Source organism: Drosophila yakuba, chromosome 2L, assembly GCF_016746365.2.
Source record: "Drosophila yakuba strain Tai18E2 chromosome 2L, Prin_Dyak_Tai18E2_2.1, whole genome shotgun sequence".
NCBI lineage: Eukaryota > Metazoa > Arthropoda > Insecta > Diptera > Drosophilidae > Drosophila > Drosophila yakuba.
This window is the reverse complement of record NC_052527.2, coordinates 9302228-9321386: the sequence shown is the minus strand read 5'-3', so window position 1 is coordinate 9321386 and position 19159 is coordinate 9302228. Positions and strand designations below refer to the sequence as shown.

General features: G+C 46.4%; 11 protein-coding genes across 13 annotated transcripts; 4 read left to right on the top strand and 7 right to left on the bottom strand.

Annotated features, from left to right (window-relative positions):
* Positions 1 to 82: 82 nt before the first annotated feature.
* LOC6527587 (histone H3.3A) lies at positions 83 to 882 on the bottom strand. Its single transcript, XM_002088639.4, has 2 exons — positions 492 to 882; positions 83 to 406 (listed from the first exon to the last, which is right to left on the bottom strand). Exons 1-2 carry the CDS (start codon positions 771 to 773, stop codon positions 278 to 280), a joined length of 411 nt encoding a protein of 136 aa, XP_002088675.1. The 5' UTR covers positions 774 to 882; the 3' UTR covers positions 83 to 277.
* Positions 883 to 1316: 434 nt separating this feature from the next.
* On the top strand, positions 1317 to 1851 carry LOC6527588 (protein D7). The gene has a single exon (XM_002088640.3). It carries the CDS (start codon positions 1401 to 1403, stop codon positions 1680 to 1682), a length of 282 nt encoding a protein of 93 aa, XP_002088676.1. The 5' UTR covers positions 1317 to 1400; the 3' UTR covers positions 1683 to 1851.
* LOC6527589 (UDP-galactose transporter senju) lies at positions 1775 to 3355 on the bottom strand. Its single transcript, XM_002088641.4, has 3 exons — positions 3220 to 3355; positions 3032 to 3149; positions 1775 to 2973 (listed from the first exon to the last, which is right to left on the bottom strand). Exons 1-3 carry the CDS (start codon positions 3302 to 3304, stop codon positions 2013 to 2015), a joined length of 1164 nt encoding a protein of 387 aa, XP_002088677.1. The 5' UTR covers positions 3305 to 3355; the 3' UTR covers positions 1775 to 2012.
* A 251-nt stretch (positions 3356 to 3606) lies between these two features.
* LOC6527590 (eukaryotic translation initiation factor 3 subunit H) lies at positions 3607 to 5205 on the top strand. Its single transcript, XM_002088642.4, has 3 exons — positions 3607 to 3742; positions 4044 to 4721; positions 4826 to 5205. The coding sequence occupies exons 1-3, from the start codon at positions 3662 to 3664 to the stop codon at positions 5081 to 5083; spliced, it is 1017 nt and encodes a 338-aa protein (XP_002088678.1). The 5' UTR covers positions 3607 to 3661; the 3' UTR covers positions 5084 to 5205.
* Positions 5206 to 5338: 133 nt separating this feature from the next.
* On the top strand, positions 5339 to 8555 carry LOC6527591 (receptor-interacting serine/threonine-protein kinase 4). The gene is made up of 3 exons (XM_002088643.4): positions 5339 to 5726; positions 6349 to 7575; positions 7655 to 8555. Exons 1-3 carry the CDS (start codon positions 5507 to 5509, stop codon positions 8008 to 8010), a joined length of 1803 nt encoding a protein of 600 aa, XP_002088679.1. The 5' UTR covers positions 5339 to 5506; the 3' UTR covers positions 8011 to 8555.
* Positions 8011 to 9297, bottom strand: LOC120320425 (ankyrin repeat domain-containing protein 39). The gene is made up of 3 exons (XM_015197576.2): positions 9156 to 9297; positions 8884 to 9090; positions 8011 to 8827 (listed from the first exon to the last, which is right to left on the bottom strand). The coding sequence occupies exons 1-3, from the start codon at positions 9256 to 9258 to the stop codon at positions 8592 to 8594; spliced, it is 546 nt and encodes a 181-aa protein (XP_015053062.1). The 5' UTR covers positions 9259 to 9297; the 3' UTR covers positions 8011 to 8591.
* Positions 9298 to 9316: 19 nt separating this feature from the next.
* LOC26536066 lies at positions 9317 to 9793 on the bottom strand. Its single transcript, XM_015199201.3, has one exon. The coding sequence runs from the start codon at positions 9784 to 9786 to the stop codon at positions 9379 to 9381; it is 408 nt and encodes a 135-aa protein (XP_015054687.1). The 5' UTR covers positions 9787 to 9793; the 3' UTR covers positions 9317 to 9378.
* A 51-nt stretch (positions 9794 to 9844) lies between these two features.
* Positions 9845 to 13147, bottom strand: LOC6527593. Of its 2 annotated transcripts, none has more exons than XM_039370946.2 (4): positions 13010 to 13147; positions 11650 to 11756; positions 10347 to 10450; positions 9845 to 10169 (listed from the first exon to the last, which is right to left on the bottom strand). In XM_039370946.2, exons 2-4 carry the CDS (start codon positions 11729 to 11731, stop codon positions 9972 to 9974), a joined length of 384 nt encoding a protein of 127 aa, XP_039226880.1. In that variant the 5' UTR covers positions 11732 to 11756; positions 13010 to 13147; the 3' UTR covers positions 9845 to 9971. The 2 variants fall into 2 exon arrangements, with proteins under 2 accessions (XP_039226880.1, XP_039226881.1); XM_039370947.2 differs by having other exon boundaries at positions 11650 to 12026; positions 13010 to 13146.
* Positions 13148 to 13232: 85 nt separating this feature from the next.
* On the top strand, positions 13233 to 15614 carry LOC6527594 (reticulocalbin-2). Of its 2 annotated transcripts, none has more exons than XM_039370944.2 (4): positions 13233 to 13437; positions 13510 to 13904; positions 14516 to 14663; positions 14807 to 15614. In XM_039370944.2, the coding sequence occupies exons 2-4, from the start codon at positions 13682 to 13684 to the stop codon at positions 15462 to 15464; spliced, it is 1029 nt and encodes a 342-aa protein (XP_039226878.1). In that variant the 5' UTR covers positions 13233 to 13437; positions 13510 to 13681; the 3' UTR covers positions 15465 to 15614. The 2 variants fall into 2 exon arrangements, with proteins under 2 accessions (XP_039226878.1, XP_002088682.1); XM_002088646.4 differs by having other exon boundaries at positions 13507 to 13904.
* On the bottom strand, positions 15528 to 17241 carry LOC6527595 (SPRY domain-containing SOCS box protein 3). Its single transcript, XM_002088647.4, has 3 exons — positions 16606 to 17241; positions 16321 to 16539; positions 15528 to 16225 (listed from the first exon to the last, which is right to left on the bottom strand). Exons 1-3 carry the CDS (start codon positions 17239 to 17241, stop codon positions 16169 to 16171), a joined length of 912 nt encoding a protein of 303 aa, XP_002088683.1. The 3' UTR covers positions 15528 to 16168.
* A 330-nt stretch (positions 17242 to 17571) lies between these two features.
* Positions 17572 to 18609, bottom strand: LOC6527596. Its single transcript, XM_039370945.2, has one exon. It carries the CDS (start codon positions 18208 to 18210, stop codon positions 17572 to 17574), a length of 639 nt encoding a protein of 212 aa, XP_039226879.1. The 5' UTR covers positions 18211 to 18609.
* Positions 18610 to 19159: the final 550 nt, after the last annotated feature.

The window sequence follows — 19159 nt, the reverse complement described above, 5'->3', positions numbered from 1 at the left end:
TACAGTCTTTAAAAACATCTGAATAATTTCACAAATAAATCATTCCTTTATGGTTAAACTTTTACAAAAAAAATGAATTCGATTTTATTAGAACATTGTTTATTGATTACTTATCTGTAAGTATAGATAGACCTTAGTACTAAGCGGCGGCAGCTGCGGTCGGGGGTTCGGGTTTCCGCTTCCCCGCCTCCAAATCTCCCCCTCCAAGCGACAGCTGTGGGTTGGTAGTTTTGCCGCCACTGCTTTTCCAATCCAAGATGGCGGCGGAAATGGGCATTTAGGCCCGCTCGCCACGGATGCGTCTGGCCAGCTGGATGTCCTTGGGCATAATGGTGACGCGCTTGGCATGAATGGCGCACAGATTGGTGTCCTCGAACAGACCGACCAGGTACGCTTCGCTGGCCTCCTGCAAATTGCGCATTTGATAGGGAGACGCAGTGTTACATGACTGTGTGAAATAGTCGCGGAGGTGGGAGTGCTGTACACATTACCTGTAGGGCTCCAATGGCCGCCGACTGGAAGCGCAGATCGGTCTTGAAATCCTGGGCAATCTCACGCACCAGTCGCTGGAAGGGCAGCTTGCGGATGAGGAGCTCCGTGGACTTCTGGTAGCGACGGATCTCACGCAGAGCCACCGTTCCAGGACGGTAACGATGTGGCTTCTTCACTCCGCCGGTGGAAGGCGCCGATTTACGGGCAGCCTTGGTGGCCAGCTGCTTGCGGGGCGCCTTGCCTCCGGTCGATTTACGGGCTGTTTGCTTGGTACGGGCCATCTTTCACTTGGTAATTAATTGGCTTTGAGCAGATTTTACAATTGACAATTGACCGAACTCTACGAAATTTTCACGCTGAATGAATGGAGAAAGGGAGGGACGGGGTGGTTAACGAGCGTCTGCTTAGTGTGACCGTATGTGCATCGTGGGTATTCCTTATATGGTCAGTTTCTTGACAGCTGTTTTGAAAAAGTTGTTTTACAGTTTCAAATGTATACTTAGTTTTAAAAATAATTTTAACTGTTGGTAAATTAAGTAAGCAATTAATTTTTTTATTTCATACCTTTTTGTATACGTTACCATAATCCTTATCAGATGACATTCCCGCTTAAAAATAACATAGTGTTCCATTTTTAAAAAAAGAAAATGATTTACCAGAAAATAAAACAAGTTACTGTAAAATAAAGTCAGTCTTTGTCCATCTCAATTTCCGCTTAAAAAGGAAAAGGTATTTTCGCTGCCTATATTAAAAAATGGTCTACATTTAAAACATCTTAAATTAGGAATATCGATATTTCCGATAACACAACCGTTAAACAAAACTTTCCGCGTGTTTAAAACATAGCGGGACTTTTTACATTACATAGAATCTTGTATTTTGACCAACTGCTCGTGACTCTTTGAAAAATGCCTTATTGCGAGTTAGGAACTTGCCCGTACGACAAATCCCACCGCATCATGATCTTCCGGATGCCCAAGCACATCGTCAAGTGCGCGAAGAACTACCGTGGGCCGCCGCTGCAGATCTGCAAGTACAACGCCACGCACCGCGTTCTCGACATGGAGGAGCACCTGAAGGAGTGCGACTACTATCTTCGCAGCATCGAGAACCAGGCCGTGCAGATGGCGCTCAGTAGTCGCATTCCGCCCGTTCAGGAAAATGGACATGATGTGGACACACCACTTTAGGCTAGAACATTCACACACCAAAAATCTTATTTGTATTCCATATAGTTATACATATATGAACCATAAATTGCTTCTTGAAGAAGCACTTGGAGTAATGTGTAAACACATCATTCGTTTAATTGCATTTATGTTATGAATAAAATCTACAATTTGCGTTGAGAATCTTAAACTAGAAACTAGAAAAGAAAAAGTTTTGGTATTTACAAGCCTGTTGCTATCGCATTGCACAAGGCCTGGGGTCAAATACTTTCGTCTGGCGTTTAAAACATTTACAGGCACTTTTCCACAACTATTTACAGTCTAAGATTACATCTAGGACTAGCTACAGCATTACACCATATCGAGGTCCGATTCTGCCGCCTCCTCGTCGAGCAGCTTACGCTTGTCCGTTGATTTGGTGGTCGCATCACTCAAATTGGACAGCGGACGCACCTTGCCCAGATTTACGACCGGGCTTTGGGTGTAGAGATAGATGGCGTAGGATACAACCGCGATGGCCAGCGCGGTGTTCATGTAAATGGGTATGGAGAAGAGGAAGTAGCATAGGACCGCCGTAAAGAGCAGCTCCAGAGCGCTCGCGAAGGTCTTTAGAATGGAGTTCATGTACTTGAGGAAGAAACTCGTTACAATGCCAATGGCAGCATTGTTAACAATGATGATTAGCACACTAAAGCGCATAATACTACCCAGATTCTGCGGACTAAAGGCATCGAGCAGTTCGCCACGCAGCAATAGGATTACTGCATTACAGACAATCGAGTCCAGGTACATGAAAACATTCTGTACAAAGATATTCACGTCGGCTCCCTTGTCTTTTAGCAGATACTCATTGTAGACACCCGCCAGACATGAGCAAATAGTCTGGGCCAGAATGAAGACGGCACTCAGGCTGAAATCAAAGCCCGACATGTTCTTGCCGTGGGCGTGCTGCTCTGCGGCAGTAGTTCTATTAAGTGATTGCTGCTGCTGTATGGCTGCAGACTCGCTGTCGTCGTTTGCATCGCTGTAAAAACTTCCGAAATTTACCTGCTTCATCATACAGCCCAGTGTCAGAAGTATGAGTGAGATCCATTGCCTTTGGGACAAGTACTTCTTGAAAATAATTTGGAATAGTATGCCCGTGACAACGACACGCAACTGCAGTAGCAGATAGTACGTGGTGGGGTCAAATGTGGCCAAGTTGACAAAGGCCAAATTGTTGTACAAGCAGTAGAGAAAGGCGGGCACCATGTACAAGGCCAGGACATTGCGATCCTTGTGAACATCCCGCACCAGAGAACGTAGATTATTCCTATGAATGAAATCGTGGCTTAAAAGTTAACCAAAGGAGTGCATCAGATACTACTAACTCTCGGCAGTACAAACAGGTGGAGACTATCAATTTAAAGACCTCGGTAAGCAGCACAACCGTGACGGTGTTGTAGCCATAGGAGTTATTCGATTCTTGAGATGCTGTCACAAAAATGCCTGCAAAACAAACAGATGTTGGGGTGCGGTTTTAGCTTACGTGGAGAGTTTAAATAGGGCAGTAACTTACCCTGCCCTATAAATAGGGACATGTACAGCAGGAAGATCACAAATGTGAGCTTGGTGGGGAACAATTCACGCCAATTAGTTGACATTTCAGCGGTCTTCGAATTGCCAGCGTAGCGTTGCGTTGCTAATGAGAAGAGAACGAAGACTAGCTTCACCAACTCTACCGAATGCGGCAACCGCAGTTATCAATATCGTTCCGCTCGTTCGTGACAAGTGGGCCTTTTTTTCGGTTTTCTAGGAATTTTGATTTTCTTTCTGTTGCTTTTTTTACTGATAAACAAATTGTATATTTTGGGCCCTTTTTTTATCGCTCGCCCTAACAGCTGATTTTAAAGCAGTGCACGCTGCTCAACACTTCAAACCACAGGACGGTGCTGTGAAACGCCCTTTTACCACTGCAGCCGAGTTCACGTCGTGGGTCTTTTCGCTTACAATTCGTCAACATGGCAAATCGCGCAAATCGTCATGCTGCCCGCACCGAGGATTCGGATAACACCATTAACTACGTACAATGCGACGGACTGGTGAGTGGTGCTTCTGGCCAAAAGATCTGGCTCAAATTGGGCCGTGGCAACCGGTGCGAAAGCCGGAAATGTTGATGCCACGCGCTGGCTCAAAAAATTTGCCTGCTATGTGTGTGTTTGTATGGGTGTTGTCGAGGACATGGGCGTAGAGCTTCGGGGAAAAGGGGTCAGTTTTTTAATTTAATAACAACTTCGTTCATGCTCAGTCCGAAATAGATCTACTTGCCCACGCACCTGTTCAAATAGTAATCTGTTGCTAAGTGAATTTTGTTATAATTAATACCTTCTGTTTACTGTGCAGGCCGTCATGAAAATGGTGAAGCACTGCCATGAAGAGTCGAGCAACATGGACCTCGCCCAGGGCGCCCTGCTCGGTCTGGTGGTGGACAAGTGCCTGGAGATCACCAACTGCTTCCCGTTCCCCAAGAGCGGCGATGAGACCATGGACGAGGAGATGTACCAGCTGACCGTGATGCGTCGCCTGCGTCGCGTCAACGTGGATCATCTCCATGTGGGCTGGTACCAGAGCTCCGACGTTGGCAACAGCCTGTCGCTGGCTCTGCTTGAGTCGCAATACCACTACCAGACCAGCATTGAGGAGTCTGTCGTTGTCGTTTACGATACGCAGAAGTCATCCCGCGGATTCCTCTGCCTGAAGGCCTACCGCCTTACGCCGCAGGCCATCCAGATGTACAAGGATGGCGACTTCACTCCAGAGGCATTCCGCACCCTGAAGGTGGGCTACGAGAGCCTCTTCGCCGAGATCCCCATTGTGATCAAGAACTCGCCGCTGACCAACATCATGATGAGCGAGCTGAACGAGTTGCTGCCGGAGGACAAGGGACACAACTTTCTGGACCTGGGCACCGCCACCGTATTGGAGAATCAAATGCGCAGCCTGATCGAGCGCGTCGACGAGTTGTACCAGGAGGCAGTGCGTTATAACAAGTACCAACAGGTGGTCTTCAAGCAGGATACGGTACGTAGTTCAATTCTTGATATGGAAAATGCCATTTCAATTTTATTTAATATTTAATCCTTATCATTTTAATCCTTATCAACTTCCTTGCTTTGATATTTTAGGAGAAACATCGTGCTTTGGCTAAGCTGGCCGCCGAAAACGCCGTTCGCACATCGAAGGGAGAGCCCACTGTCGCAGAGGAGGAAGTGATCAAACAGTTCCGTCCCATGACTGCACCCAATCGCCTGACCGCCACCATAACCTCAGGCCAGATCAATACCCACGCCCAGCACATCGCCCAATTCTGCTCGCAATCGCTGGCCAAGCTCTTCATCACCGAATCGCTGCAAAATGCCAAGGAAGCCAAGGAAACCAAATAGACTAACTAATGTTAAGCGTTTTTTAAGCTGAGGCAACAACATTCACTACCTACAAACATAGCAACTGCACACACGTATGTCGAAAATAAACCAAAATAGCATTGAGTGTGCTTGGAAGCGAACAGCCAGCTGATTTCTTCTTTATTGTATTCTCTATGTGCTCAAAAGCATTGCCATTTCCGCCCCCAAAAACAAAAAAAGAAACCCACCACCCGCAGTGTAAATGGTACTGCTTCTGCGCACGGCGGTTGTTTGCTTTCAATTCTCGATGAGACCTTCCGAGGGAGTGTTGCAGCCACTGACGACATCGACGCACTTTTCACACACCACAAGCAGCTGCTTATCATTTGGTTTGTTCATTTTGCTTCGCGTTTTGCTAACCAGCTTCAATTAGCCTTAAAAACTTACTAACCCGATGGCAAAATGCTGTCCTACGATCTCAATGAACGCCTGCTGACCGCCGTTCAGAGCGGAGATTTCGAGCAGGCACTGGGATGCATCATGCAAGGGGCCCAGGCCTCCTATGTATCTCCCACTTGCGGTCGCACTGCCGTGGGCACAGCGGCCATCCTGGGCGACGCCGAGCTGCTGGAGCTTCTGCTGCAGTCCTGCGAGGAGCCCGAGCTGGATGTCTTTCATCAGTGTGAGTTTTTCGCTGGCTACGAATTAAAAACAACCTAACGAATCACTTCCGGAAAAAAGAAAAGCATTTAAATGCACTCATATACAGTACATTGTGATAAATAATGTGTGTTTAAGAAGTTAAATGATTTAATGAGAAAAACATTGAAAAAAAACAATGTATCCAGAAAATGTTATTTGCAGTGCAGTGAACGTCTCTTGTGCATTTTATGATACCTTTGCTTATAATGTATATTTAAAAAATATATTTATTATATATTTACTGTAAATAATGCAAACAAAAGTATTACAATGTTAATACTATTCAGTTGAATACTGAGCATTTTTTCTCGTGACCCAAATTGACCTGAACAAACCACTTTTCGGGGCTATCCAACATAATGCAAGCACAGAGAAAAGTAAGTGAAGGCCAAGAAACCGGTTATCGGTTGGCCAACTGGCCGGCTGATAACAATGGTCGACAATGGGTTCCGTCTGCTCCAATGGCAGTACACAGTGCGAGTTCTATGTGGCATGTAACGAAAATTGTTTCAAACTCAATGAAATTTGTTCTGAATTCTCTAAGCAATTCGATTTTCGAAAGCTGCTTTTTTAAACTATTTTATATTGATTTTGAATTGCAGCTAAAACGGATAGCCTCGAGATCGAGCGAACGCCCGAAGGAATGGAGAAACTGGAGTGGGTGGACGAGTTTGAGAATTGTTCGGAGAATGGAGCAGGAAGCGGCGAAGAGGACAGCCAGTTGTATCAGTATTATGCAAAAACCTTCGAAACCACCGGAGAGTTCATATCATCCCAGTGCTGTGTCTCCTGTCGGGAGCAGGATCCTCATCTCTATGATGCCGAGTTGGCCACACCCCTGCACTACGCCGCCTGTTGGGGCCACGAGGAGTGCGTGCGCATCCTGTTGGAGCACAATGCACCCATCAATGTGGTCAATAGCGAGGGATACGCACCGCTCCATGTGGGTGCCGGTTTCGCTGGTGTCACCAAGTTACTGATCAAGCACGGTGCCTTGGTGAATGCCAAGACCCTGGGTGACGGCAAGACCGCTCTTCATGTGGCCATCGAGAGCAAGTCCGCGGAATCGGCCCGGCTGCTGCTCCAAACGAACATCAACATCAATGATACGGATGACGATGGCGAGACGCCTTTGATGACGGCCATCGCCTGCAGCTTGTTGGATGTGGCACAAGAGCTGGTGAAGCGTGGTGCTCGCATCAATCTCCAGGATAAGCAGAATCACACGGCCCTGCAGTACGCGGTAAGGGGTCGTCACTGCCAGATGGCCAAGCTGCTACTGGAGCGCGGTGCACGTCGCCTGGCCTCCCAACACCTACTGCATCTCGCCGTGGAGTCCAACGATAGGGAACTGGTGGAACTACTGCTGCAGTACGGCGAGAGTTTATCCGTACGGGATGCTGATAACTACACCCCCATCATGCTGACAATCCATCTGGGGCGTCACGAAATGCTGGAGTATCTGCTGAGCGTGGCTGAGGAACATCGCAAGCTCGGACTCTATTCGGATGTGCACGATGAGGGCTTGGTTTTGTTTGCCGTGCAGCAGAATGTTTGGGTTAAGGAGTTTAGCCGCATCCTGCGTGTATTGCTTGCCAAATTACCCAGCGCTCGTAAGGATTTCTATGGCTCCTGTGCACCGACTATCGTTTGTGGCCTGCTTTACTGTCAAACTCCGCTGTCCAGGGCCATCAACCTGCACCGCCTGGAGGTCGCCGAATTCCTTATCCACGAGGGCTGCAACCTGGCGCAGATTTGCCGGGAGCATGTGGTGAATGAGCTCAGATCCAATTGCACGCCAACCAGATTGGCCTTCGCAAGGTTGCTATGTAAGTTTGCCCTAAAATCCTTACTTTGGTAATAGTTTTTATAAAGTAACATGCAATTTGAACTTGTAATTGACCATAGGCAACGCTGGCTTCCAGTTTCCGCACAAGCATCGACCCCTGCCCAAAGACTGGCCACCGGCACGACAGGAATTCGAGCGGGAAATGTGTTTGTTTGGCACCCAGCCCCGCTCCTTGCAGTCACTCGCTCGCCTGGAGATTCGTCGTAGTCTCCTGAGATCTCTGCGAACGCGGCCGGAGGTGCAGGACATGTATTGCCCCACCCAGGAGAGGTCATCGCTGGGCAGGATCGTGGATGAGTTCGCCATACCCGCCACTTTGAAACGCTACCTCAGCGACTTTGCCGAACTTCCGGCGGTAAGGGGAATGGAGCCGGTCGAGATACCTGTTATAAGATGCACAGAGTCTTGGGATTGATTGCGCTTTAGGAATTTATTCGGATTATATAGGTTTTATATGTTTGCCATATGATAAGTAGCGTATAGTTTTTGTAAATTGGCGACGAGTGTGTAGGAAGGTTGTGTAATATTTTCCTTAAGTTTTCAACACCAGATTGATTAACAACTTCGATACACGACTCCAATGTGATATTAATTTTCTTACGATGTATTACAAATTTTGAACAGAATATCCACGCAAATCTCGAGTTTTTCAAAACGAGTTTTGTGTGCACATCCCGTTGGGCACAGAGTTTTTGTTCTTCGTCTAAATTACTTGCACATTTTATGTTTACTAGGCATGTATATAGTCTATATAGATGATTTAAACGATGTATCCACTAGGTTATTTGACTACGCAAACGTTAAGATTACTTTTCCATATACAATCGATCTCGCACACAATGCAAACAAAGAAGGACGTATGCAATTTTTAAGTAGGATTTTACAACGATATCGGGTGCAATTTTATAGAAAACGTGTTAACAGACTCAATAAACAAAGATATTTAGATCATAAAGAATACAAAAATGTTGAACGATTGGGGAATGACAAGCCCTTTTAGGGCTTTAGCAGCAGCTTAAAGTCATCATTGGCGTTCTCCATGATGTACTCAAATGCAATTTTGTCCTTTTTATCCTTGACCAGTTTAAGAGTCGGCTCCTTCGCCAGCAGAAAGCGACACACCTCCAGGTGGCCTCGCATCGCTGCTCGATGCAAAGCAGTCTGTCCGCACTCGTCCTGCAGCAGAAGATTAGCCTTGTGCTCGAACAGTACCTTCACAATCTCCAAGTGGCCTGCCGGGATTATGTTCTTAGCATGTATATAATTGGGATTTAAAAATTGTTGTTACCCATCATGGCTGCACGATGAAGCGCGGTGGCTCCTGCCTTGGTCACAGCATTCACGTCTGCCTTGCCCTCGACGAGGAGCAGCTTGCAGATGGGCTCGTTCCCATTGCGGGCCGCATAGTGCAGAGCGGTGTAGTCGCAGTCATCCCGAGCCATCGACTGACCCTTCTTGATAAACTCCCTAACACGCTCCACTTCGTTATAGATAGCTATGGCAAAGGAATAAGTTGGTTAAAGACGAGACGAGAAAACTCGTAGAGAATAAGTGTCTTACCTGCATTCCAGATGCCTCGATCGAAGTCCATGTCGCTTAACGTCTGCTGTGCCGGCTGCGTCTGCTTGTGGCACTTACAGTTGTCCGCACTATGTGGATCCATCTTAGCCTGCTGATTATTTCGAGATTTTCTCTACAATGCCGAGTTCCTTTCCTTTCCGTTTGCTTTCGTTTCCAGTTGCCTGATGTTTGACGATGTGACAGTGTGATCTCATTCAACGAATTAGACCTCACGCTGCATGGTCCAACAAATCTCGGCTTCGCCGCAACTGCAGACAACCTTGTAGCTAAGCTGGGCCAAAGTGTTTAGCATAACCATGGGTGGCACTGCCACCATAATACCATTGACGCACGCCTTAACTCCGGCCTCGAAGCGCTTTGACAGGGCTTGAACTTCCGCCTGATTCAGGCCAAAAATGGTGCAAGTGTAGTCGTGCAGCGAACCCTTCACGGTCACGTAGGCGAAGTTGCCCTCCGACTGCAGAATGGGCACCGGTATGGTCACCACATTGGCCGGTACAGCGGCGGTGGCAGCGTTCAAGGATGCAGCCGATGCCGCGGACACGACCGTCGAAGCTACTTCGCAGTTGAGATTCTGAGGTTCCTTCAGCCCGGCTGCGCCCTCACTCATAGTTCGTTTGTCTTCGGGGACTCGCTTGGTCGCCTTCTTCGCTCAGAGTATGTTTTGGAACAGAATTCCCTAGGTAACTATAGTTTTTTTTTCACACCGAAACACGCACACAATTCACACACACTAAATTATACAACTAGAGTAGTAGTTCTTGGTTGATTGCTGTTATATGTTTGGGACTGGATCTATTCAGGCGAATCCACCTTGTGATAGTTGCCTAAACTGGCTGCCTCGCGGCCAATATTCGATAGATTCTCTCGCACTACGGACTCGGCTTCCAAGGGTTCTGGTTCGTCGAACTCCTTGCGCATCGTCCACATGTACTCGTTGTAGTCCTGCTTCACGGCAGTCGATGAGCTGGCCACTACGCGAAATCCCAGGATCTGAAAGGGAAAATGCAGAAATCGATGAGTCACTACGATGGGGAACTGCTAAAGTTAATAAAATAACTGCTGTCTCATTAGATCAAAGACTTTAATCTAAAGTAATTTTGTGGTTCTAAGGAGATAGCAACTTTATAAGCTTTTAAAAGAGATTCTATGTATATGATATGTACTCACTTCTAGCGCCGATAGAATCCGACAAGGGTGCACTAGGTAGACGATGGTGGACTCGTCGCTGTAGCCGCCGCAGGAGAACTTGTTCAACTGCTCGATGTCGTCAGCTGGAAGAATGGTCAATGGTTATCACGGGTGCTATTTCTTGGAAAATCGCTTTCCTTTTCGATAATGTTTAAACAGGGCAAACAAAAGATAAACGCGGCTGTGTCGGTAGGTGACGTCAGCCGAGGGCAATTGTCTTTCAATGTGAGTGTGCTAATTAAGCGAAATGGCAAAAAATGTTTACTGCTGTTTCATAATAAACGTAAAATGGGAGTATTTCGTGTGTTCTTTGTCCCTAGAAAACAAGCCCAGTGCATTGACTTCTGCGCTGCACAGATACTACTTCCAGAAATATGCACCGGAATCGAGTGGATATATGTGCTCTACGTACGGGTGTATATATAAATATCTGTATATAAAAGAACAGGCCCGCTCTGCCAGTCGAACTGCACGCAGCGAAAAACAAACCCAAACTGACGAACTGAAGACCTCGTCTGTGGGCACCAAACTTCGCACAGTGGCGGTCGGAAAAAGCGGAATGGTGCGGCAGGCGGATTTCCAGGGGCAAATGGAGTGCAATTAAGGGGCAGCTGTTGATTTTATGAGGAAAGTAACTGCGGCACAGTGCTAATGTATTGTTCGATGGTTATTGGATAACCAAGCACTAAATATAGCTTGCAGCACATTTTTTTAAAATTATTGTTTCAGTGAGCTTAAGTACAGAAGATAATACACAAGTTAAATTTGTATATTAAAATAAATTAATTATTAAACTTGCGTGTATATTAGTAGTATTATAAATAGCAAGTTTGTGTGATTTTGAAATACAAATTGATAAAATTTTGAAATACACAAAAAGAACGATATTTGCTTGTCTACAATTATGGCTTGAAATAAACATGCACTTTGTCAAAATGCGAAATGCATGCAAGATATTGAAACAATAATTTGAAATTAATATTTATAAATATAATAATCAACAGCTAGTGGCTGGTTAATTTGCAGCCACTGTCTAACCATTCAAAAAGTTACAAATGTTTTTTTTTTTGTGGTGCAAAGTGGAGAAACCGAAACTAGCGTTCAGAAATATAACGTGATGTGCGCTATCGTATGCGTGGAGGTATATTAAAGTATATCTGTGTGTTCGTATCTGTTTGCCAAGCTCTCGAAATGAATTGTGTGTCGCAATGGTAAACAGGCGACAAATAAAAGCGAAACGAAACCAAAATGAGATACTGTATCTACGCGGTTCACGCTTTACCTTTCAACCCGGAGACGAGCACCCTCCATGGATATTTGTGGCTGTAGGAGGCTAGGTTCCCCCGTATGATTATGTACGGCATTTGGCCCGATTACTGCTGGATATATCTGCGGATTAATTAGCGCGGGCGTGTCAACGAAAACCGTGAAACGTGAGTAGTGAAAACCAAATGAGATATGAACGCCTAAATGCAACTGGGGGGCAGCTAAAGCTCGCTGTGGCACTGCTGAAGGCTGACTCTCGACTGAAACCGAAATCGGGTTCCACGCTGTCGACCAAGAGGTTTTCCCAGCGCTAGCTCTAGTTGCTGGTGGCTATTTTGTTTGGTTTGGTTTTGTATTTTTATTTGGCTTTTGGGCGTCGCGCAGCGCGGCTCTCTGAAATGGTTAGCAGCTTTTTATTGGATTAGCCTGCGGTGTAAGGTGGCAGATACCCAAATGACAAAATGACGCATTCTGGCCAGGATAATCACTCGGCCGATATGCGATATGAGCCACCCAGCGGCGAAGGCGGGACATATGTAAATGGGGATATAGTTCAGGGGTTTTTCCACAGCCAATAATTTTTTTATATCGGAGTGTACTAGACATTTTTTCGTAAAAACCATTCGAAATCTAACATTAAATACTTATTTACATAAAATATTTGAAATAAAATAAAGAGCAAAGGAAAGCAAACATCCCCTTTCACCTTACAGAAATAATTATTAAAATTAAAAAGGAAGCCCATTGGATCAATGATTCAAAGCAGTACGGCGGCAATGCAACCTCAAATGGAGTTTCATTAGGCAATCCCCCTTGGAATTTCGACTGACGACACCCCTGTGCGATGCGCGCTCTCGCTCGCACTCGCTGCGGATCGCACCCCGCGACCAGTTGCATGTGAAGCTTTAGTCAGGCACTATAATTACTGACCTGACCGGTCGACTAATGAGTAAGTATTTCTGTCGCTCGGCGCCCAACGAAAATAATAATAAAATGAAAATAAAAGTCCAACCGAGCCGGTCAACAACTCCTACACAAATACACATACGTACGCGAGCGCGCACACACATGCCGATGGAGGCGCACAAACACAAAAGCAAATGGGGTCCTGGAAATGCACACGCACACACCCAAGTGGGCTCAAGTGTCCTTTGCGTGTTTGGGGCACACAAAATGAACGTGAATTATGATCAAATTTCGAAGTAAATAAACGCGCGGCTCCAAATGATTTTTATGCCACACAGCTGTCGCAAAATGATGTCATTTGAATTTAATCATCGGCGTTCGCCCACTTTTCAAGATGTTTTTTAGCATTTCTGCGTGTTGCTTTTGACCTGCACAGCACTTTGTTGTTCTTTTCCTCTTAAATAGCTCACCTGCTAATTTAACAAGGCTTTAGTTTGACAATTCGCAACGCCTTTCTTGCCAATTTGTGCAATTTATTTTCGTTAATTCCTCGTAATGTAAGCCAGGGCTGGCGCGTAGCAAACACTACTGTAAAGTTAACAGCAGGGTGGTCAGTGTTGATAGGTTGTGGAAAAAGCCAGGGCTGCATAGATGCCATACCAAAAAATCAATGGATAAACATTTATTTCTCGCCGGCGGTCACACTGTTTGCTTTTTCGTTTCTTTGGTGTGCGGAAATAAATAAACGAATTTGTATGTGAAAATGTATTAATAAGCATAGATTATTAAATTAAATTCAATGCCTATAATATGCACGTGTGACTGAACGGCGGTGCGGTTAGATAAAAAGTTGTGGTCAACGAAATATTGGCGTGGCAAGCGAAGGCAACAGCTGTTGGTGATTATTTAAATTCAAAAAATAGTTTTTTTTTGTTGTCGATTTCGTACTGACATTTGCATATTTCAGAAGCGGGCAAAAGGTGAACTGAGTTCATTGCGCTGCTGGGCATTACGTGTGCGTCCATCCGGTCTTCCCACTCCGCCGGCCCCTCATCACCCCATCCACTCAAGAACTCGGGAAGCTGCCAAAAAAAAGAGAATACAAAGACCAAAGAACACGTCGCTTGGCATAATCAATTAAAATGCCTAGGAATCTGCCGCTCCTGCCGCTGACCCTTTGTGCCATCGCCATGCTGGCCGCCGTGGGTCCCATGCCCGCCCATGGGGCGGTGGCCAACAGCCACAAGCACGAGAAGCATCTCAGCAAGGAGCGGGTCAAGGACGGCATCTACGCCCCTAGGGATGCCCACCACCACGGCGAGGATGGGGAGCACAACGTGGAGTTCGATCACGAGGCCATCATCGGTGAGTCAGCGCTAGTTAGCACAGCAAGCAGATCATATTCAGTCTAAAAAGAATCACGTTGAACACAGTGAAGACTCCTTACAGTGGGAAAAATTAAAATAATCACATTTTGTAGTTTTTTAGACAGAGAGGTATTATTATACACAAATTACCATTGACCATAATTTATTTATTTTAATTATGAATGGTAACAATATTTTTCTCGGTGTATACTTTGGCGATATGTTTGTTTACTTGTATGAGGTTTATTTCTGTGGCTCTGCACATGGAAAAAATCATTCAAACATCAAGAGAATATGGATCAGTCATACACATTCGCATTTATGCTTGAAAATATATTTTGAAGGTCGCCAAGTAGATTTCCTAATAGATTTTAGATGTTTTGCTGCTCTTGTCTTGTAAATTAAAATTGGTTTATAAAATTTGAAAATGCTGTAAGATTTGTTATTCAAGTATATAGCCTAATATAGTTTTACCCGCAGTGCTTCTATCCTAAAACCAAAAAAAAATTGTTTTTTGAAAGCAACACGTCAATGGCATTGCTGCTGTTTTATGTTCCATTCAATTTTCACGCTAACGTATGTGCTATTATTACTCTTTAACCCTATAAGGCAACACAAAAGAGGCTCAGGAATTTGATTCACTTACGCCAGAGGAATCGAAGCGACGCCTGCTGATATTGATCAAAATGATGGATCTGAATAAGGACGAATTTATTGATCGACATGAGTTGAAAGCCTGGATATTAAGGTCCTTTAAGTGAGTGTTGTCTGTTGATTAATACTGCATCAATGTTAGCCAAGCCAATAATACAAGCAGCAATCTAATGCTTTGTGCTTGCCTAAACTGAAAACCCATATACTAGTTCATGCTTTTGCTAACATAAATAATAAAACTTGCAGAAAACTATCCGAGGAAGAGGCCGCTGATAGATTCGAAGAGATAGATCAGGATGCGGATGAGCGAATAACGTGGAAGGAGTATCTCCAGGACACATACGCCATGGAGGATGAGGACTTTAAGAAGGAGACCATCGAATATGAAAGCTACGAGGATGAGCAGAAGATGATCAAGCAGGACAAAGAGATGTTCAATGCGGCCGACACGAACAAGGATGGAGTTCTGACGCTAGAGGAGTTCGTTTTCTTCCAAAATCCCGAGGAACATCCACAAATGTTGCCAATATTGCTGGAGCACACGATGCAAGACAAGGATGCGGATCACGACGGCAAGATCAACTTCCAGGAGTTTGTCGGCGATGCGGCCTCACACCACGACAAGGAGTGGCTGATCACGGAGAAGGAGCGGTTCGACAAGGATCACGACTCCAACGGCGATGGCGTGTTGACGGGCGATGAGGTCTTATCCTGGATTGTGCCAAGTAATACGGCAATTGCCAATGACGAAGTGGACCACCTCTTTGTATCCACCGATGAGGATCACGACGATCGGCTGTCCTACTTGGAAATACTCAACAACTACGATACATTTGTGGGCAGCGAGGCCACCGACTACGGGGACCACTTACAAAACATAAACCATCTCTCCGACGAGCTGTAGATGCCATTCAAAGCCACATCCATGCTATAGTGAACCTGTGCTTAGTATTGTATTTCGTTTAAATAGTTAGTAAATTTATGTTTATTTATGTAAATTCAAGTGACAATTGCAAATTAATATCGCCAAATTGTTTTGAGCGCTCCTTACGAATTTCATTTTCATAATATTTGTCTGTTTTGTCATGTACCAATTACATTATGTGTAGTAATTTATATAAACAGAAACAAAAATCTACTTAAACCATTATACATAAATCATTTTTACTAAATTACACTTGCTATATTTGCAATTTATGACTAGACACATTTCCATTTTGTTACATTACAGTACTTAAGCATTAATTGCTGTCCGCAAATTTACAAAATTAGTTTAGCAGCGTGTTCTTTCTGACTAGATTTCACACTCGTCTGTACCGAAAAATATGCTTAGCTCTAGCTTATCTTGCGGTTATCTACCAAGCACTTGAAGCCCAGAAACACGTTTCCATATACTCGTACTCTCATTTCTTATATCACAAATATTGCACCGAATTGGCCTATTTCCCCACATTTTTCCTACAAATGAAGTCAAATTAAAATGTCGGATTATCCACACTTGATAATTCCAGATGCTTAACTACTACGGGAAATGCACCAAACGTCCCAGAGGCGCCACTGCATCTTCTGGGAGACGTGTGCACACTCCAATATGTGATGGCACTTAATTCATTCACGGGCCTCATACAAATCGTAATTCATAATGCACATCTCCAGCTGATTCACCTGGGGGCGAGGCGAGGACGTACTCTATAAACTTAGCTTACGGTGACCGGATGATTCGCGCTCTACAAATCGCACAGTATATCGTAGTTGTCTACCTGACGCAGTGGCTCCTTCTCATCGATCACCTCTCTCAGATAGTCGGCGATGGGCAGCGGTAGCTTCAGCTTCTCCAGTTGCGATGCGCTCCGCACCCGCCGCATGATTACCGCCCGGCAGCGATCTTGCAGGTTGACGAACTCCCTCCTGGTGCATTTCAGGGTCATCTCCGTTTTGGCGGCAGTAGAGCATACAATGGGGTACAAGGGCTCATCAATCTGAAGGGAATTAGGTGCAATTCTTGAACGTGATCCTTGCAGTGTGGCATAATTCAACCAACTTACCTGATCCAATCCACGGAAGGCGACGCCCAGGCACTTGCCGTCCTTGTAGAAGGTGAGTGTGCCCTCGATGCCATCGAAGAGCACTCCGATCTGGGTGGGCTGATTCTCGCGGAAGCGCTTCGTGTACAGCAGAGCCACGCCCTTGTGCCAGAGCACGCCCTTGTGGGACAATCCCCAGCCGTGCTCGTTCTCGCCCAGCATGTTCCGGAAGGCGTTGGCATGGAGCCGGGCGGACTTGGTACCGATACCGAACATTATCGAGGTGCCAAAGACCCGCTGCGAGACATGGAGCTCCCAGTAATATCGTCCGTTGTTCAGGGATCTTTTGCCCTGGACACCGGCAGTGCCCTTGCTCCAGTTGGGATGGAAGTGCACGGTCCGCGAGTTGGGGCCTCTGAGCACTACTTCCTTGGAGCGATGCCGCTTGCTCCACGTCCAGTTGTCCTCGACGCCCTCGGCCAGCGGACAGAAACGGGGTGGCGGCGACGAGGACGTAGCTGCATCCATTGTACCGGTCTGCAAACCTCCTCCTACTCCTCCTCCTCCTCGTCGGCCGCCTGGACGACGTCTCCTCGGAGCAATCGCCACCATTGGATGGGGGTGAGCCTGCTGTGGATCCACTTCCACATCAGACATTGTGTTGCGACTAGAAATTTTTCGCTTCTCAATTTGAATCAATTTGACAAAGGGAACCCTTCAAACCGTATGGGGGGTTAGCTTGTCAATGGGGTTGGCTTGCTGGGGTGGATGTGCTTCTCCAGGGTGCTCTCAAGTTGTCGGAATTGTTTAAGGAGCGGCTTCAAGGGTGGCGTCTACAGCGTCGTAGCTGTTCGTTCTTTGGTTCATCTAGTGGTTAACTATGTTATACCTTTTTCTCAATACATCCTTAATGTGAGCCGCATCTCTTTGTAGTGGTCTCCAGTTCCAGATGAACTCCAAGTAGATGCTAGAGTCAGAAGCGTTTATCTACAAGTACGTGGTTACTAGGCGCTGTGGAGTTTCCTCCTGCGGCGGGTCCTGCAGCTCCACTTCCTCCTTCAGTGGTATGTCCTCTATATTCTCCTGATCCAATGCCGCCTCCTCCAGCTCCAGCTGGGATCCAACGCTGGTCAGTGACGCGTAACCACTGCTCAGGGAGCTGCTGCTCCAGCTGGAACTTAGGCGGACTGGACGGTAGCTCCTCGCCGGCAGCAGTTGCTGCTGCTGCTGGCCAAGACTACGCTTTAGCTCCCGCTTGATTCGGCGTATCTGGCGGAAATCCTGCTCACCACGGGAGCCCCTCTGCTTGTGCAGCTGCAGCTCCTGCAGATGGAAGTGGTGGCGACAGTAGCCCTGCGGACTGTGTGCACAAAAGCGACAGGCCTCGGAATTGAGGCCACCAACGAGCGGAAGAATTGGTTCGAGGATGCGCCGCTTCTGGCTGCGCTTCTGTTGCTCCAACTGCTGCTCCGCCAGGCGCTGTGGTGCCTTACGATCGCCCACCGTTTCGGCCACCTCCTGCAGCAGGCGCACGTTCTTTGGAAAGCATCGGTCGTGGACGTAGAGCACCAGACGTTGGCAGTAGAGGCACAGCGATTGGAACAGCAGCAGCAGGACGATAATCATAAATAGGGGTGGTGTCTTCTTCTCTCTTTTTTCTTGGGGAGGGCGGAGGACTGCTGCTGCTGCTGCTGCTGCTGCTGCTGCTTCCTGAGAGTCTCGGATTTGGCTGGAGCACTTCCGGTGGCTTTGTGGTCTTGATTTACAACAATTTCACCCAATTTTCCAAGTTACGAAAAGTGGCTTTTTTCACTGTTTTAATCGAGGTACACACATTTTTTTCCTACTTGCTGCTCCTCCACCTACAAAAAGCAGCTCCTCTTATCTGGCTGAAGTTACAACTCCCACCGACGACCGCCTCCGCATGCGTCCAAGTCTCACTGGCTTCTGGCGCTTTTGTTTCCAGCTCACTTTTCCGATTCCAACTTGAAGCCACAAAGGCCTACCCTTATTTTCCACGACCTGCTTCCACCAACCACCAATTGGACTGTGGACTGTGCGCGTATGTGTGCCTGTCTGCATATCATTATCATATGGCCCGGTCCACCCCACTTCATACCCCGCACAGCGACCCCAATCGCCACCACCACCACCCCCTTGGCAACCCAACCCCCACTGCAAATCCGCACGGAGAGAGAGGCAGAGGCATGCGCACAAGTGCATGAGGTGAGTTCGCTCTCATCCTCGCCTTGGCATTGCCTTTTTAAGGGTTCTCCACGGCGGGGTTTCCACCACAATAGCTACCCTGCTGAAGCCTGGACTTTCGAGGAAGATCTTATCATTCAAAGTTAGGGGTAACAAATTTCCAATCTTTGTCCTGCATATGGATCCATGTACAAACAAGGAAGTGTATCATTGAAGGACCTACGATCTGTATCCCTATCAATATTTCCGCCTTTAACCATTCCCTTATAATCGTGTAATCTTTCTTATAATGTGGTTCTAGTTAGTGTTCCCTTACAATCTAATAATCTTTCTTATAATGTGGTTGTAGTTTTAGGGATCAGCACCTTCA